The sequence below is a fragment of the Bos grunniens genome, chromosome 11, assembly GCF_055505025.1.
Source record: "Bos grunniens cultivar Pamir isolate PY7600 chromosome 11, Bosgru_T2T1.0, whole genome shotgun sequence".
NCBI classification, from domain to species: domain Eukaryota; kingdom Metazoa; phylum Chordata; class Mammalia; order Artiodactyla; family Bovidae; genus Bos; species Bos grunniens.
In genome coordinates this window covers 78,708,154-78,727,733 of record NC_141175.1, presented here as the reverse complement: position 1 = coordinate 78,727,733, position 19,580 = coordinate 78,708,154, and the positions used below count along the sequence as shown (strand labels likewise).

Sequence of the window (19,580 nt, the reverse complement as noted above, 5' to 3'; positions counted from 1 at the left end):
GGAGATAGTAGAACTGGAAGTCCAGAGTTTAAAGGTATTTGTTGGTATTCTAGGTACAAAATCCTCATTTATTAGCTTCAAATACTCTCCTACAAATATATTAAATTTTTTGGTCTAACATACACTACCAGTTGAGTGGTTGTGGCATTTAAATGAGATCCTCATGTGGGGAAAGAAATACAATATAATAATTACTCGACCTTTTTCAAAAAAATCTAAGCCCTGGCCATTGTTAAAGAAGAACAGGGATAAAGAGAATCATGGTGTCCTGGAGCACTGGATTCCGAGTCTTCCTCTAATCAGTCAAGAAATGCTGAACAAGATGCATACTCCTCTCCTGACACTTGGCTCTCTTATGTGTAGAAATGAGGATGAAACCTACCTTGCACTATGGTTACCAGGATTAAGTTACTTGTGTGACAGTGCCAAGCCCCATGCCTGGTACATAAAGAGATACTGTGTTTTCCTTCTATTGCCATCTGAAATGTCAGATAGGATTGAAAATTAAGTGAAATCCAAATACCCTAAATACCCAAATACCAGAGAAACAAAAAGATGAGTTAACAATCCACTCTACCAATTTAAGGACCGTTGTGCAGAATGAATAAAACAAGCACATTCTCTGGAGAATTCAAATAATGAATTGGCAGTTTTTTGGGAATGCTAAGAAAAAACAGTCATTAACCTACTCCTTTTATAGGTCACAAATGCCTATAACATCAGTTAAGCAGTTAACTGTAGGGTTCTAAACTAAGTAATTCAGAATTATTTAATCCTCACTAGCAAGTGTCAGCGGAGAAGGCAATGGAAACCCACTCCAGTACTCTTGCCTGGAAAATCCGATGGACGGAGGAGCCTGGTAGGCTGTAGTCCATGGGGTCACAAAGAGTCAGACACTTACTGAGCAACTTCACTTTCACTTTTCACTTTCATGCACTGGAGAAGGAAATGGGAACCCACTCCAGTGTTCTTGCCTGGAGAATCCCAGGGACGGGGGAGCCTGGTGGGCTGCCGTCTGTGGGGTCACACAGAGTCGGACATGACTGAAGCGACTTAGTAGCAGCAGCAGCAACAAGTGTCAGAGCCAGGGTTTGAACCCAGTAATTTGATGCCTCAGCTCTTAAAAATCCTGTTATCTACCTATTAATAAAACATGTGGGTTTAAAAACTTCATGTAAATTTCCTTTGTTTAGAATGACTAACAACAATTCTTAACTTTGTACTAATTGTTTTAATAATGTGAAGTGCTGATTTTTGATAAGTAAAGAATTAAGATATTTTCCAGATGAAAAGCTGATAACCATATATTCTGAAAATATTTAGAGCATATTAAATCTGAATCAGAATCTAACTCACAATCTGGATCTAAATTATCATTACCAAACAATTAAATTCCAGTCCTGGTAATATTTCTGTTATAGCTTATATAGTTAATATGTACTTTGTACACAGTAAGAACTCAACAAATACTTACTGATTAGCTATTTTTATGGCAGATGGAAGCATCAAATTATAATGTAAATAGATTTTCCATAGTCAAAAATCTTGTCAGTTACTGCAGCTATAAGTTTTCTCTGGGGGTGAAGAAGCCAGTCTGGGTTATGGACAATTCAATGTTTATAATGTAATAATTAAGGCAGGGAAGAGAAGCAAGATGACTTTGAATTACTTTCAAAGAAAACAATAAAGATGACCAACAACAGAGTGGGTAGCCATCAACCATATTCTCTTTCACCAAATTCTCTTGCTGCCTCCTAGAAATGGAAGGCTTCCTCCAATTATATAAAGATGCCTGGAATCTTTCGTCAATTGTCATTACTTAAAATTATTTAAAATTCCTATTAGTTAAGTGAAAAAACCTTTTCATTAAGGTTATGTATTTTCAATGGGCCTTTCCAGTCACTAAATTCTGAAACAACTTAAAAACTATAAGCATTCTTGAACTTGCTCAATACAGAACTCACATCATTATATAATCTTATGCTTGGCCTCGGGCACTTTATACACAGTCAGATTGAGTACAAAGTAGAAAAATGGAACTACAATATGTGACAGTTTTTGTGAGGTGGTTTGTGTGTATGTGTTTTTAAAGAAAGTGTAATTGCTTAACCAGATACTCTTGCTTCTCCAAGTTTACTTCTTTTTATTAAACATGAGTAAAATCAGATCACAACCCAGAAAAGCTTGCTTTACCACAAACATATCAAATCTTTATTGGGCTACAGGAATACAGAACTAAAATCTCTTCCTAATACTATAATATTAAAGTTTAAATAATAAAGTATAGACAGAGGTTTTCTTCTTCTGAAATTCTACTTTAGAAAAATCTCCATTCTGAAGTAATGCCATAATCTTTTATCTGGTTTATTGTTTCTCTGGCAGATTCTGTCAGCATCATGAGCCACACTGAGTACTTATTGCGTAGTTAGGTTTACAAAGAAAAAAAAACAGAACAGAAAACTTTGATGAAAATAAAAAGTGAAAAAAAAAAAGACATCATTTCTCTAGTTTATAATTGCTAAATTAGTAAATAATCACTAAACTGGGGAGGGGCAGGTAATTATTATGTGAATAAAAGATGATTAATTATATATCACTTCTAACATATCTATCATAATTTTAAAAGATGATAGTGAATACATATCTATCATAATTTTGAAAGATGATAGTAAATAAGTGGCTCATTAACTTGGAATACTCTTAAAACAACCCAATAGTAAAGATTATTAAATAACCAGTAATAGTCCAGTCAAATGAAACATTCCTAATGAAGACCAACATTTGTTACATACTAAATTAGCTAGCTAGAAATTTTTTTTAAAGTCGATAATTCAAGTAGAAAATTTATATTAATTTTAAAAGTCTGATACCATTAATTTGGATCCAGTTCACCTCTTACTGTAAATAAGAATTGAGGTAGAAAAATGAGAGTCACTAGCTAGAAGCCTAAACAATCAAAAATGGATAATTGGATTGTAAATAACTGAAATATATATTTTCTTCACAAACCTAAACCCGATTTTAGACAGATGCATCTGCTCCCCATAATTCAATATCTACTTCTGCATCGTCTTTTTTGCCTGTCGTTCCCCCCACCTTTGGCTGCACCACATAGTATGTGGGATCTTAGTTTCCGAATCAGGGATCAAACCCATGTACCCGGCACCAGATGGCGAAGTCTTAACCACTGGACCACCAGGGATGTCCCTGCATAGTCTTAAGACGATTTATACAGGTCTAAGATGCAAAGAGTCAACTCGTTGGAAAAGACCCTGATGCTGAGAAAGATTGAGGGCAGGAGGAGAAGGGGGCAACACAGGATGAGATGGTTGGATGGCATCACCGACTCAATGGGCATGAGTTTGAGCAAACTCCAGGAGACAGTGAAGGACAAGGAAACCTGGTGTGCTGTAGTCTATGGGATGGCAAAGACTTGGACACGACTTAGCAACTGAACAACAACAACAACAAGATATCAAACTTTTACACTCCAAAATATTCCACCTATATGCAAACTAACAAGCTAATTACACGTTACCTTACCAACTCATAAGCTGATGGCCCATGGTGCGTTATATACTGATACTTTGTATTAGATTTAATTTCATATATCTGAAATAAGGGATTAAGACACAATTTCCTATGTACACTTTTCAGTGATTTTGATTGTCCTCCAATCTAGAAATTATGACACTATTGAATGAAATTAAGTTTCATAAGATGGTAACTTGAGTACAAATGAATCTCTATTTCCCAGCAATCACTGAGATGGCCAAGAGAATATAAAAGAAACCTTTATTAATACTATAACCTTGGGAATGGTATCAGTGACATCACACATGCCAAACCTCCAGGGATTTCTATAACATATAAGTAGGTGAAGAACTATTACAGGGAAGGGCCAACCTACCAGACTTACTGAATGTAAAACAACTCATTTGTTAGGGAAACACAACATCTAATAGAAACCACAAAGAATGGACTTAAAAAGTAGGCAGTTAAGTGCAAGGCATACAATCTAGCTCCCTCAGTGGCCTTTGGAAAGTGAGACACGTATCAGAGATTCACTACCTAGGAATTTATTTTAAAGAGAAAACTGGACAAACTAAGAAAAATTTAAGGAGAAAACTGGACAAAACTGCCAGGATGTATGTTTTATGATAATTATGGTAATTAATAATAGTGAAAACTGTAAATAATCTAAATATCCATTCATAAGAAATTCATATATGATTTTACACAAATAATACAGTATTACACCCATGCAACTTGTTGCTGACATGGAACGAGTTCCACAATATACTGCTGAAGGGGAAAGAAACAGATTAAAAATAGTATGTGTACTATGAATAGTTATACAGAGAGAGAGCTGCAAAGATTGTCACCAAAACACAAATGGGAGCTGCCTCTGGGTGGCTGGATATTTGATAATTTTTAACTTACTTTTTATAATTATTAGTACTGCTGAAGTTTTCTAAATAAATGTATACTGTCTTTGTAATCAAGAGAAAAATTCTCATTTTGGAAAAAGAAAGTATATTTATTTTTTAATACTAAGCTTGATTTAGGAGAAATTATCTTGATAATTGGAAACATCCATTAAGATACAGATTAAAAGATCTTTATCATAACGTTTATAACAGTATAATAGTAAAAATAGTTAATTATTAGCAGTAACTTAAATGATCAATAGCGAATTTGTTAAATTTTAGAATAACTATATAATGATTTACTACAAAGCCATTAAAAATTATGACAAAGATATATGCATCACTAGCTCAGTGACCTTGGAAATATCATATGTCCTCTAGGTATCAGTTTTCTCATCTGTAAAATGCAGATAAAAGAATACTTACGGTGCTTCACCTAGCTTAATAGCCATACCCTATTGTGATAGAAAATGAAAAATCTGATATTTATAAGTTTCCTCTAATTTCACACACACTTATTTCAAAATCAACTTTGCTATATGTTAAACAGTGCTGGAAGACAGAAACAGGCTAATCTGGATACCTGTAGCACTGAGGCCCCAATAAGTCCCCCAGATTACAGTGACAGAGGGAACCGACATCCCTACTTAACTGAACAATGAAACAATTTATATATACACTCGTTGGCGTCATCAGTTTTACCCTCACTGTACAAACATTTACTTTGCTGCTTTAAGGAGTTGAAACCAACCTGCCATGGTCTTCCCCAATCCAGTGGAATAGGAAAGGCTCCAAGCCATATTCCTACAAAACTAGAAATTGTAGTGATCTGAAGACTATTCTCCCAAATGGACGTAACTCTGTAAAACACAAATATATAAATCATTGGTGGAACAGATCTCAGCTGCTGGGAAATCAAACAAAGAGCACGTATTAACACCATACATATGTACATGTTCTGTTCATTTCAAATAAGCATCTCAAATTGACACATAAATATTTGCTATGAATCATTAACAATTAATTGGCAAGAAGATATAAGTGGTTTTCAGCTGGAAAAGTAACATATACACATACTGAAAGTCAAATAATACAAAAGAGTATTTGCAATGAATGCTAAGTCCTCCTCTCACCCTTATTATCAACTTTGGTTCCTTTTCCCAGAAATGACTATTACCAACTAAGTACATATCCTTCTAGAAATATTGTATACACACAAAACCACACAATTTTGTTTAGAATGATACATGCACATCTACTTATATGCACACATGTATGTATAAACCCTTCAAAACAAAACTCAAATGTACCATGTCATAAACACGGTTTTGCTGTGTATCTTCCCCTGTTAACAGTTTTACTAGTATTCCATTGTCCCAAGGAAGCATCATTTATTCAACTAGTCCCTTATGGCACATTTCATTTAACAAAATCAACTCTATTTGGTAAGGAAGGAGTAGAGAATGAGAACAAAACATTACAAAAGATCCACTGCTTTGGCCTACCATTCTTATTTATTAAATGCACATCTTACAGTGTAAAGGTGGAGAGACATAATTCTATCTGTCTCTTAGAAAGTCTTGGCTTCAGTCTGCCCCTAATGGGATCACTTAACTGGGTGGAATAAGAATCTCATTACAGTGGAGTAAACTACTCCCCAAAAATGCAGTAACTGGAGTCCAAATATTCAATTGTTTCAAATGCAGTGTTTAGTTATTCTGAAGTTTATGAAAAGCAGTTTCTTCCGTTAGTGTGGTAAAGGGGGGAAACATTTGCTTTGTTAGATGACTGCTTTAGAAACAGGCTAATGACTATACACAAAAGTACCCTGAATTAAAACCATCCAGAATGACAAGTCAGTCCATAAACCAACATCCCATCACCTACCCATCTCAGTACTGCCTTTCCCTCACCTACACGAGTTAAGAGCTTCAGCCTGTTTCTATTGAAAACTGGGGCTGGAAGAAGATTGGAGGCAATCCCCATACATCCAAATCTGTGTTATTTGTTGGGCTTAATTCTTCTTCTCTATTTTGTGTAACACTTAAAAATAAAAGTCAATTTCTTCAACTAACATTCAACAGAATAGAGATCTATTCCAGTCTTAAGAGGTGAAAAAACTGATGAGTTGAATGTAAAGAGAGAATTGTACGATTCAGGCAATTTAAAGGTTTGTCTAAGGTAATTTTTTACTTTATGTTGCTGAGAAATGTTGACTTCCTTTCACCAAAACACACACTTCTTGGTATTGCAATGTGTAAAGTGATTTGCCGAGAGATACAAAATTGAGAGCAGAGTTTACTTTCTGCTAAGAAGAGTTTTACTTTTTTCTTTTTTTATGAAAGGAAGTTCAGCTGAATTTGGAAGAATGAGTGGTATTTGGTCTTGAAGAAATGGAGAAAGAGATATACTGTAGGTTAAAAGAACGTAAGTAAAATTGGTTGAGCCCAAGTGGAAGAATGGGTAACAACACTGGAAAAGTAGGTTACAGTAGGATTTTTAAAAAAATAATGGCTTTATTGAATACAGTTTAAAAAAAAATGCTACAGAGAAACCTTTTCCAGCCATACGATTCACTTAAAGTGCACAATTCAATGTTTTTAGTATATTAACAGAATTGCACAATCACCCACAAAACAAAAGCCTTTATATTAGCAGTCACTCCCAATTTCCCCTTCCCTCTAGATCACTAATCCACTTTCTGTCTCTATGGATTTGCCTATTCTGAACATTTCATGCAAATGAAATCAATGTGTGGTCTTCTGCGACTGGATTATTTCACTTAGCACAGTTTCCAAGGTTCATCAATTTTGTAGCACGTAAAAATGTCATTCCCTTTTATTGCCAAATAATATTTTGTTATACAGATATATCACATTTTATTTTTTCCACACATTAGTTGATGGACACCTGGGTTGTTTTGACTTTTTGGCTATTACATCTAATGCTACTATAAACATTCATGTATAAGTTTTGTGTGGACATATATTTTTCTTGGGGATATACTAAGGAATAGACTTGCTGATAACTCTGTGCTTAACCTTTTGAGGAACTGCCAGACTATAGTCCAAAGCAGCTGAGCTATTTTGTGTTCCCATCAGTAGTGTATGTGGGTTCCAATTTCCAGATTCTTGCTAATACTTGCTACTACTGATTATAGTCATCTTAGCAGTGATGAAGCGGTATCTCATTGTGGTAGATTTAGGCTTAGGATTTTATAAAAGCCTTAAAAGTCAAATTTTTAAGTCAAAAGAAGTCTCTGAAGGTTTTAAATCCAGTCAGCAATATGAGTTAAGTCTAATAAGATCTATGTACACGTCTAATCTGAGCTCCAAGTTCCTTGGGCTAAGGGGCAAGATCCATGTCGTCACACTTTTTTTTTCATTGTTATAAGCACACTTGTGGTCATCTTATATTTGTTAAAATAAAGGCAAATATCCAAGAAAAGTGAAAATGAAAGTGAAGTCGCTCAGTTGTGTCCAACTCTTTGCGACCCGTGGACTGTAGCCCACCAACCTCCTCCGTCCATGGGATTCTCCAGGCAAGAATACTGGAGTGGGGTGCCATTTCCTTCTCCAGGGAAGGGCAAATATCCAAGAGGTTGTCCTCTATTTTGTTTGTTTGATGTATGAAGAGTGTTTATGATCTTACGTACAACAAATGCATAAAAAAATGGAACCAAGACCTAATTTAAAAATTAGAAGAAATCTGTAGCCTATCTTTTTAAAATTAAAAAGCCTGAGGCACAACTGTGTTCCTGTGAGTGCCCTACACCATCTCGTGAATTCCCTTTGCCTCTCTCAGTGCTCCTGGGTCTTCATTTTCCTGAATTTCAAGACGTCTTCCTTCTATCGTCCCCTTCTTTTAAAGTACATCCTTTAACATATTCCTGAGAAAATGTAGGGGGAAAACAGATTTTAGAGATGTTTAAAGTCTGACAGTGACTTTACTATAATTGTTGGCAATCATTTTGTCTCAGAATGTTGAAGGCATTTGCTCCATTGTTTTCTGATTCCTGCTTGAGAAGTTCAGGGCCATCTGGCTCCCAGTTCTCTGTAAGTAACATGTTCTCTACACCCCACCTCCCACCATCCTTTCTGGGAGCCTCTAGAATCATCTCTTTATTTCTTGTTATCTAAAATTTCACATTAACATGTCTTGGAGTGGGTCTTTTCGTCCATTATGCCAGAAATACACATGGGCTTTCTTAATTTAGACTCTCAGGTTTTTAGTTCTTGAAATTTTCATTTGAAGACTTGCTGTTTGATGCCCAGGTCCCTTAAGAATTTTGTTTTTCTTACTCTTTTGCTGGGGATACTATCCTTATGAATTAATTCCCTAATCTTCTTACTTTTTAACTCATTTCCCATATCTTTGCCTTTTTGTTTGACTAAAGGATCTTTTCAACTTTGTCCCTACTTCTGTTGAATTTAATTCCCAAGAAGCTTTCTTCTATGAATATTCCTTTTGATTACCTCCTGTTCACATTTATGGATGTAAAAATATATATTTTTTAAAGTTATCTTCTGGTTCTTACACTGCTTTTATTTCCACTGAGTTTTCTTGTTGTTTCCATTTCTGGTTTTCAGCTTAGAGGTGTTCTTCAAATGTCTAGTGATTCTTCAGTTACCATTCTACTTAAATGTAAAACACTATATATGAAATGTCCAGAAAAGGCAAATTTATAGAGACAGAAAGTACTTTAGTGTTTACCTGGGATGGAGAGTAAGGGGTGGGTGGGAGAGAAGGGTGGGAATGGAGAACGACTGTTGACAGGTATTTCTTTTGGGGTGATGAAATGTTCTTAAGATTGTACTGACAGTTACAAAACAGTACCTACACAAAAAAACTATCGAGTTATACATTTCATTGCTTTATTTTTTGGCCGTTATGTGGGATCTTAGTTACCCAACCAGGGATTGAACTTCTGTCCCCTGCAGTGGAAGCGTGGAGTCTTAACCACTGGGCCACCAGGGAAGTCCCCTTGAACTGTACGCTTTAAATGGGTGAGTTTTATAGCTTCAAGTTATATCTCAATAATGTGCTTTTTAAAAAGACAACAAAAAAAGTGAAACTCTAAACAGCTGGCTGGCTGATCACTGTACACAAATAGCATGATTCAACTGATGGGCTTCACTGTTTCAGGAACTGGGTAGGAACCCTGCCTGTTAAGAGAAATCTCAAATGTCAGTATCTATAGGTGTTTTGGGACCATTTTTCTCAGAGAGAAATCATTTCAGTATTCTGCCTAGATGGTATAAGCCTGGCTGTCAGTGTTCTGGGCCTAGAAGATAAAAAGGACTAGGCATAAGGTACAGACTCATTGCTTAGTATGTAGAATTTTGTTTAAGCCTTCCTGAAGAGGTTGTAGCAACTAGGCTCAGGATCTGGGGGTAGCCGGAGTGGTTGGGGGTGCATCTTTCTCCATCTTCCCTTCACCCACTGTATAACTATGATATTTATACAGTATTTATATTCTGTTCTGAACTCCAATTCATTGATATAGTAACCCCCTTATATATGCACTCAGTAATTCCTTCATCTGGGGGAACTGTCTTCTATCATATCTTTGAGTTATTTTTTGCTTTGTATTTTAGGGGTACTGAAACAGTGTCAGACTTTATTTTTCTGGGCTCCAAAATCACTGCAGATGGTGACTGCAGCCATGAAATTCAAAGATGCTTACTCCTTGGAAGGAAAGTTATGACCAACCTGGACAGCATATTAAAAAGCAGAGACATTACTTTGCCAACAAAGGTCCGTCTAGTCAAGGCTATGGTTTTTCCTGTGGTCATGTATGGATGTGAGAGTTGGACTGTGAAGAAAGCTGAGCGCTGAAGAATTGATGCTTTTGAACTGTGGTGTTGGAGAAGACTCTTGAGAGTCCCTTGGACTGCAAGGAGATCCAACCAGTCCATTTTAAAGGAGATCAGTCCTGGGTGTTCTTTGGAAGGAATGATGCTAAAGCTGAAACTCCAATACTTTGGCCACCTCACGCGAAGAGTTGACTCAATCGAAAAGACCCTGATGCTGGGAGGGATTGGGGGCAGGAGGAGAAGGGGACGACAGAGGATGAGATGGCTGGATGGCATCACCGAATCGACGGACATGAGTCTGAGTGAACTCCGGGAGTTGATGATGGACAGGGAGGCCTGGCGTGCTGTGATTCATGGGGTCACAAAGAGTCGGACACGACTGAGTGACAGAACTGGAACTGGAACTTGTCTTAAGTGATCTCCTTTGTATGTTCTCTATATTTATCATTTCTTCTCTAATTGCTTTATTCTTCCCAACCCCCATTAGCTTTCATTCATTTTGATTAGCTCAAACCTTTCTTGCTGCTACAACTTGATTTTCTAATTTATCTATGTTTCTAATTTATGATCTAATAGTATGATCTGGATTCTGAATTTATTTCATTAATTTTTCAATTTCCTTCTCCACCTCATTTTCTTTAATTATCTCATCTTTGAGCTCTTATTTTATTGCATTAATATCCTTAATAACATTTTTTTCAGTGGTAAACTGTGTGGAGCTTTTTTGTTTTTGTTCCTTGGGTAGTATTTTCTTCCAGGCTGAGTTCCTTATCTTCTACATGCCTTTTTCTTCTTCTATAGTTTGTTTTTAGGCATTGTCAGACCATTTCTTTTCAACTTGCCCATACTTCATATGGTCAGGCTGCCCAAACTACCCATTTGTTTGGATAAAACAAATGTGTTATTTGAAGCCGCCTTTCTATCTTAACCAACATCAATTTTTTAAGTCTTGAAGTTGCATTTTGAGGACTGGATGTTCTTTTCTATCAAATTTTCGGTGACATGAGGCAGAAGGAAAGAATGGAGGCAGAGAGCCAAGGCAAGGGAAATGGTGTCTTTGCAATATAATCAGAAATATTCAGCTGCAATTTAATGAATGGTGGTGCTACAAATTAACAAAAATTTTGACCAGTGCTTATGTATCCCATTAGGAATCAGATGAAACTATAGTAGAACAGTCTGCTTCCTGGGTAAAACCCAGTAGGCAGCAGCCCTGGGAGACTGATAAAGAGTATAAACAGCACTAATGGGGGTTCAGGGAAGCTGGCACTCTGCTGAGGTGTCTGCATGTGTTTGAGTTTTGAGGATGATGTGTGTGCTCAGTTGTGTGATATAAGGTCAGATGTGCTCAGATGATGTGTACAATTCTTTGCAACCCCATGGACTGTAGCCTGCCAGCCTCCACTATCCATGGATTTTTCCAGGCAAGAATACTGGAGTGAGTTGCCACTTCCTACTCCAGGGGTCTTCCAACCCAGGTATTGAACTTGGGTCTCCTGCACTGGCAGGCAATTCTTTACCACTGTGCCACCTGGGAAGCTATATGTGTATATATATATATATGTATATAATAATAAAGTATATATATTGTGTGTGTATATATTTCAAATTAGAATTTTAATTTGGTGATGTCTATCAACTTCTTTTGACCTAGGAATTCTACTCCAGAAATCTGGTATACAGAAATCACTGTACAAGTATACAAAATTATATGGTACAAAGATGTTCATAACAACATTATTTATATCATGAAAATTTGATAATAGCCCTCAATAGGAAATGAGTTAAATCATGGTACATGGAATACTTATAATGATGATTAGTTGCCAACATTCATCTCATTTCTGATGATTAGGCTAATTAAATCATGGTGATCCCATTCTTTCCCAATGATTAGTTTAGGAAGATTTAAGGAGAGAAGAGAAGTTGCTGCCATTTCCCTACCAGCCCAATAAGTGAGAAGTAAAGCAAATTATAAAGCAGTGACTAGTATAACCAGTTTTATTTTTAAATTACATATATTTTTTCATAGATAAAATCTGGAACATATAAAATCTGTTAGTAACAGCTGTTCTTTTTAACTTTTGATTTCTATTATTTGAATTTTTATAATATTCTTTTGTAAAAAACAAAAAGCATAAATTCCTTTCTAGTCACTGATTTATAGCAGCACTGACATTGATTTATTTTCATTTTATAAATTTCCATAATAAAGCCATTGGAATTCGATGGTTAATGGCTAATTTCTTCATAGTTAAGTTCTATATATATATATATATATGATTGAGAATAGAATACATAGTGCACTATTCTGCAAACAAACTTAGAAGTGACTGAATATTACAGATCAGTCTTCGTGACAGTGAGTTCTAAGTAAATGTCCACATTATTTGACTCCACTGAAATTCATTTAATCAAATCTTAATTGAAATAAATAAACCATTTCAAATGCCTACTATCTATGTTCCAGACACTGTATCAGTCATCTGAGATAGTTAACAATAAATACTATGGCTCAGACAGGCTGTCACCACAACAGTGCTTGTTTAGATGGAGTTGATCTTTTTAACTGTTGATCTCTATCTAAAAAAGAGGCACTAAACAACTCCTCCTAGTGGCTAAAGATATTTACAGAAATCTTACATAAACTTTCCCCTTCCCCCACTGAATAAATATTAAAACCAATGCCTCTTTGCTACTAAATTTTTGTACCCACATTAAGACTAAATTACCTAATTTTAATACATATAAAAATTGGTCATTCACCATCCTTTCACTTTTAATGTCCACAGTGGTTTTTTTCAATATAAAGTCCATTTCAACACAAAGATGGCAAAAAGAGGCCTATTGTTTTCACTATACAAATAGGGCTTATAGGCTGTCTTTACCTTGGCAAGATAATCACAGATTCAGGAACGTATTCAGAAATTAAACTTTTTCATTTCATGAAAAGTGATCAGATTCTGAAACATTCAAATAAAAGCATAAAATAAACTGATAAAAGAAAAAGCAAACTTGAATGAAAAATGTAGGATGAAGATAGTCGAATTATTATTTTCCTTTATAAGGAAGTCGACAAATGGAAAAAAAAAAAGGCCCCACAATAATTACAACACCAAAGCAACAAATGTAAGTAAACTAGTCCATTACTTTTCCTGGAAAAGCCCATGGACGGCGGAGCCTGGTGGGCTGCAGTCCATGGGGTCCCTAAGAGTCAGACATGACTGAGCGACTTCACTTTCACTTTTCACCTTCATGCATTGGAGAAGGAAATGGCAACCCACTCCAGCGTTCTTGCCTGGAGAATCCCAGGGACGGGGGAGCCTGGTGGGCTGCCGTCTATGGGGTCACACAGGGTTGGACACGACTGAAGTGACTTAGCAGCAGCAGCAGCAGTACAAATTGAGTATATTCAGTAATAAAGTATACCAAAAAGAAGTCGCTAGAATTTTTTAGGAAACCAAATGACTTTTCTATCTTCAAGCCTCTTTAAAATAGCATTCTTTAAAAAAAAAAAAAATTTACAATAATTTTACATGCCTTTAAGAAAAAGTCTTGTGAAAACAGTGTCATTTAATTACATATTCAATCTGAATAGTGTCCAACTGGCCCTTTACTCTTGGGATGCATCTCTTACATAGTTCTCAAATTCAGAGCTTTGGTGTCTTCAGTCTTTATTTGATTATCATCTACTCAGTGTTAAACATGCAAATAAATACACTAAAAATTAGGATATAATGATATTTCACTTAAAATAGTACAAAATATTGATTCAATACTGAACAAGATCTCAGCCCAATTCCAAGCTATTCATACTCAACACCTGAATTAGTTACATTTCAAAAATAATACAAGGGCCTACTTTAAATAAGCAAAACAAAAGGAAAAAACTCTACAAAAATCAATAATTTAAGGAGGTTATACAGAACATATGATCTCAGCCTAATTCCAAACTGAGCTATTCATACTCAACACCTGAATTAGTTATATTTCAAAAATAATACAAGGGCCTACTTTAAATAAGCAAAACAAAAGGAAAATACTCTACTATGTTTTGTATACTAAAACACAGGATGAATGATAAAAATTTAAAGTTCTAAAATCTTCAATCAGTACTTTAAGGTATTTAAAATACTTTCAGTGAATTAGAACTATAGCATAAGTACTTCAAATCAGAACTTTAATTTCTGCTGAAAATGATTACTGGTTAGGAAGAAAAGTATTATTCATATGTTCTATATAACCTCCTTAAATTATAACATTATTTTAAATTAAAGTTGTAACTCAATATAAATAATGTTAATATATTCAAATAATTTCAAAATAACACACAAGTCATTGTTTTTCTTAGGTATTTCATACTAACAGTGCAGAATCACCAGATCTTTGAATTTTTAAAATTTTTTGCATAAAAGTGAACATTTAAGGCTAACTCTAACATTAAACAAGTTACTGTATCAGATTATTTCCTACCTCATTCAAAATTGGACATGTGACATATTTATACTAAATCCTTCAAGTGTGATAAAAGTGATAGGGAAGTGATAGGAGGAAACTGAAATATCACTAATGTATGGTAGAAGCATGAAGACTTAAGCTCCCCACGACAAAGTTCAAATCAACTTTACATTAAATATACTGTAAAAACCATTCTTCCTTCCCTGTGGTTGTCTATGCTTAGCACTCCTTGGTCTGTTACCTAAACCAAGAAAAGTACTAAGACAGATGGCAGTCAGGACTGGGAGCATGAAGTATACAAATGTCTCCTGACAACTGTTAATCCAGTTGACAAACATTTCTTGAGCACTTACTATTTCATAACCTCACTCAACTCAGGGTGGGAGGGGCAATACAGGGGCAGGGAATTAAGAGGTATAAACTATCACGTACAAAATAAGCTACGAGGATATATTGTACAACACGGGGAATGCAATCAATATTTTATAATAACTGAAAATGGTGTAAAACCTTTAAAAATTGTGAGTCACTATGCTATACACTTGTAACATATAATACAACTATACTTCAAAAAAATTATCAAAAGAAAAAGGCTCAGAAAATGTCTATATAATAAGTTCATGATAAATTACTATGAGAAACTAAGAATGGTTACTCTGTTTCCCTTCAGTTTTAAAGTTTGACTTTATTTAATTTTAAAATATTAGGAATTTATACATATTTAGTTCGTTCTGCTATAATGCTTGTTTTGAAATTTTGAATTTATTCCAATTTGATTGATATATTAAAGAACAATAGGAGTGACTTTGTCTGTGAGAAACACTGAGTGAACACAAAAACTGCACCTAGTTCAACTGAGCAGCGTACGAATACATACAACATGCACACTCCTCAAACATCTAGCAGCTAATCAAGACAGTGTTATACTGGCATCAGGATATACATTAATGGAATAAGAGCTGAAAGTCCAGAAATGGATCATGTGCTTATGATCAACTGATTTTCAACAGAGGTGCCAAGATCACTCAGAGGGATAAACGGCCTTTCAACAAATGATGCTAGCACGACTGGAAGCCACGGGCAAAAGAATAAAGTGGGAGACGCCTACTTCACACCATACACAAAAACTAACACAAAATGGATCAAAGGCCCAAATTTAAGAATTAAAATTAGAAAGCTCTTAGAAGGAAACACAGGAGTAAATCTTCAACACCTTGGATTTGGCCATGTGTTCTTAAATATGACTCTAAAAGTACAAGCAACCCAAGAAAAATTAGACTTCATCAAAATTAAAACCTTTGTGTCTCAAAGAACACTATCACGGAAGTGAAAAAACAACAGACAGAAAGAGAGTAAATAATATTTGCAAAGCATACATCTGATAAAGGGCTTGTATCCAGAATACATAAAGAACTCTAACAACTTAACAATAAAAACATAAAAAACTCAATTGAAAAATGAGCAAAGGATCTAAAGAGATATTTCTTCAAGGAAAACATAACAGCCAATAGGAACAGGAAAAGACGCTTGACCTCACTAGTCAAAAGGGAAATACAAATAAAAAACACAAATAGATAATACTTCACACCCATTAATTAAAAAGTCAAATACTAACAGCTGTCGGTGAGGATGTAGGGGACTGGAGCCCTCACACACTGCTATGGGCATGTAAAATGGAAGAGCCACGTTGAAAAAGTCTGGCGGTTGTTCAAATGATTAAATGTGGAGTTACCATATGACCCAACAACTCCACTGCTTGGCATACACTCAAGTAAAATAAAAACATTTATCCATATGCGTTACTTATCTTGATCTTGAAATCATTCTGCAATGTATATCAAATCACTTTAAATATGTATAATTTTATATCATCAATTATTCCTCAGTAAAGTTTAAAAACATAAAATAAAAAACTGCTTCATATTTAAAAATATATCCACACAAAAATCTGCACACAGACTCCTTCAGCAACTTTTTCAGAATAGCAAAAAGTGAAAACTCAGATGTCTATCAGCTGACGAATGGATGAACAAAATGCAGTACATATCCATCCTTATTATTCAACCACAGAAAGGAATACAGTACTAACACACGCTACAACTGGCCTCCCAGGAGGCTCAGTGGTAAAGAATCGCCAGCCAAGCAGGAGACAGGGTTCAAACCCTGGGAAGGGAAGATACCCTGGAGAAGAAAAGGGCAACTCACTCCAGAATTCTTGTCTGGGAAATCCCCTGGACAGAGCAGCCTGGCAGACTAGAGTCCATGGGGTTGCAAAAGAGTCAGACATGACTTAACAACACGCTACAACGTGGATAAACCTCAAAAACATCATGATAAATGAAAATGCCAGTCACAAAAGATCACATATTATATGATTCCATTGTTATGAAATGTCCAAAACAGGCTAATCTACAGACAGTAAATAGATTAGTGGTTGCTTAGGGCTTGTTCAGTTGCTGAGTCTCTGCGACCCATGCTATATCCCACCAGGCTCCTCTGTCCATGGAATTTCCCAGGCAAGAATTCTGGAGTGGGTTGCCATTTCCCTCTCCAGGGTGCTTACGGCTAGGGGAGAGGAATAAGGGAATTATAGCCAAAGGAAACAGTTTCTTTTTTAGGTGATGAAAATATTCAAAACTGACATATCTGTTGCACATATCTGTGAATACATTAAAAATACTGAATTGGACACTATATAGGTGACATATATGGTGTCTGAATTATATCTCCATACTATTTAAAAAAAAACCTGCCTCCCAGCTGTCTCAGTTCCCCTCACGTATCTGAGCCACACCTTCCACCATCCGCCTTAACTTTTTAACAACCCTCCTTACAAGACGCAACCCCTCCCATATCTACTTGAGACACAGGTTCAATCCCAGGACTGGGAAGATCCCCTGGAGGATGATACGGCAACCCACTCCAGCATTCTTGCCTGGAGAATCCCCATGGACAGAGGAGCCTGGTGGGCTACAGTCCACAGCGTCACAAAGAGTCAGACACGACTGAACACGCGGGCACATGCTCTTCTGAATACCAAATATCTTTTATGATGTGTTACTGACCAAGTTTCTGAGTGTTGCACCTCAATCCCATTTTCTTCACAAGCTCTGTGTTTACTGCTTAGTTCTGTATAATGCAAGGATTTTTAGGTATGCATCATACAGTAGAACTGACTGTCCAATCAGATAACAATATCACTCTAAATGCACCATCGGTGCTATCATCAGAAACAGAAATCAAAGCTGGATAAATCATCAATCCAAACCAGTAAGATTTCAAATGATTTTCACTGTTTAAAATTTTCAAACTAAAATGCTAAAAGAAATCAATGCTATTTGGAATAATATGGTAATGATGTAGGAAAAGGTATTCAAACGGTGATACACTTTTGTTTTCTAGAGACTTTATGAACACTAGAAGATGGTCCTGAAGGGGTACCAACAGTATGCATTTCCAAAGGAAAAAGTCAGTAATGTATGGAGTCTCGCTACACAGCAGTATCTCTCTACTTGGGCTGTTCTCTTCCAAATCACACAAAATACCACATTCATTTCAGTTTCTATGATTTCACTCATTCCTCTATCATGCAGTGTCTCCCCTTTCCCGAGTCTCACCAAATCTCTTACTCCTGATCTAAGTCTTTCATAGATCATCCCCATTATAGCTCACTCTTCAGGGACCCTAACCCTAACCCTAACCCTAACCCTAACCCTGCTACTGAGTTCCTAAAACTTTACTGTTTACACAAATTTAGTCTTATGTTTTTGCTCCTCTCATCCCTGCCCCTCGAACATCCAAGCCCCTTAGGGAGAGAATCAGCTGATTCAGCCTCCAAAAACTCTGTTTGTACAAACTCTGTACAAACTCTAAACAGAGTTAAAGGCTCAAGAAGTTTTTGCTGCTGGATGATAAATAGGACAAAATCATGGGTACCAACTAACTTCTAGTTTTCTTAGTTATGACTCAACCATTTCTGATATAAGTAATTTCAATGCTTTTTAAGAAACTAAAATTTTAACTTAGTGATGCTAAAAATACATACAGCTACTAAGGGAATAAAATCCTGTAAAACCTGCACTTGGATGTCTCACCACAAAAGAGGGTGAACAAAAAACTATGGTTGTTAACACTAAACATTTTTGGCTAATGAATGCCAATTCTACATAATAAGATGTATGGAAGCAATTTTATCGGCAATTTTATCACAGTGACAAACTGTCCCCAAGGAGTGTTTCCAAGGTTTTCTTTCAGTAGCAGTTTTCTTTTTCCACAAAAGACTAAGTGAAATTCTGCCATACAGGGGAAAAAAGAAAAGCAGAGCTGCTCATGCTGAAGTGGAGGGAGAGGCCTATAGTTCTGCTTGCTTGGGTCCCCCTCGAGTGCACACAATCCTCCCCTGGTCCCAGTCCCCAGCTGCAGTGGGCCCGGAAGGCATCTCTGGGAACCATCCAGGGCTGAGAAACAGTTGCCCCGAATAGAAAAGGACCTCGTTAGTTTTTTAATACTAACTAGTCAGTTTTTTTAATACTTCAAACATCTCTAGAATATAAAATTAAAACTTACCCATTTCTACTGAAAATTCTTAGCCAGGCTTTGAAGTTTGGTCCTAACAAACATAAACAAGGTATGGTAGTAAAAGTGGACAAAATAACCGCAAGTGAAAATGTTTCCAAAGCCAACCTAGAAAAAAGGAAACCTTCATTAACTTTTTAAGAACTGTTAAACGTGCATGGACACATTTTGTGTCATTTTTATTTAAACAGATTTAATAATATAAACCTACTGTCTTACCAAAATGATGACTATAAAAAATGTTACTAATGAAATGCAAACTATAAAAAACAATCTAGCAGATATGTGGCTTTAACTATAG

The 19,580-nt window shown here is 35.9% G+C and overlaps 1 protein-coding gene across 4 annotated transcripts in view; it reads right to left on the bottom strand.

Moving 5' to 3' along the window:
• The window catches only part of PIGF (phosphatidylinositol glycan anchor biosynthesis class F), a 31,751-nt gene that overhangs the window by 6,396 nt on the left and 5,775 nt on the right, over positions 1–19,580 (bottom strand). For all 4 annotated transcript variants that reach the window (XM_086327117.1, XM_086327115.1, XM_086327118.1 and 1 more), the window contains exons 4-5: positions 19,271–19,387; positions 5,182–5,290 (exon numbers count right to left, since the gene is read on the bottom strand). In XM_086327117.1, coding sequence (XP_086183243.1) covers positions 5,182–5,290; positions 19,271–19,387 — 226 coding nt within the window. The remainder of the gene's footprint in view (positions 1–5,181; positions 5,291–19,270; positions 19,388–19,580) is intronic.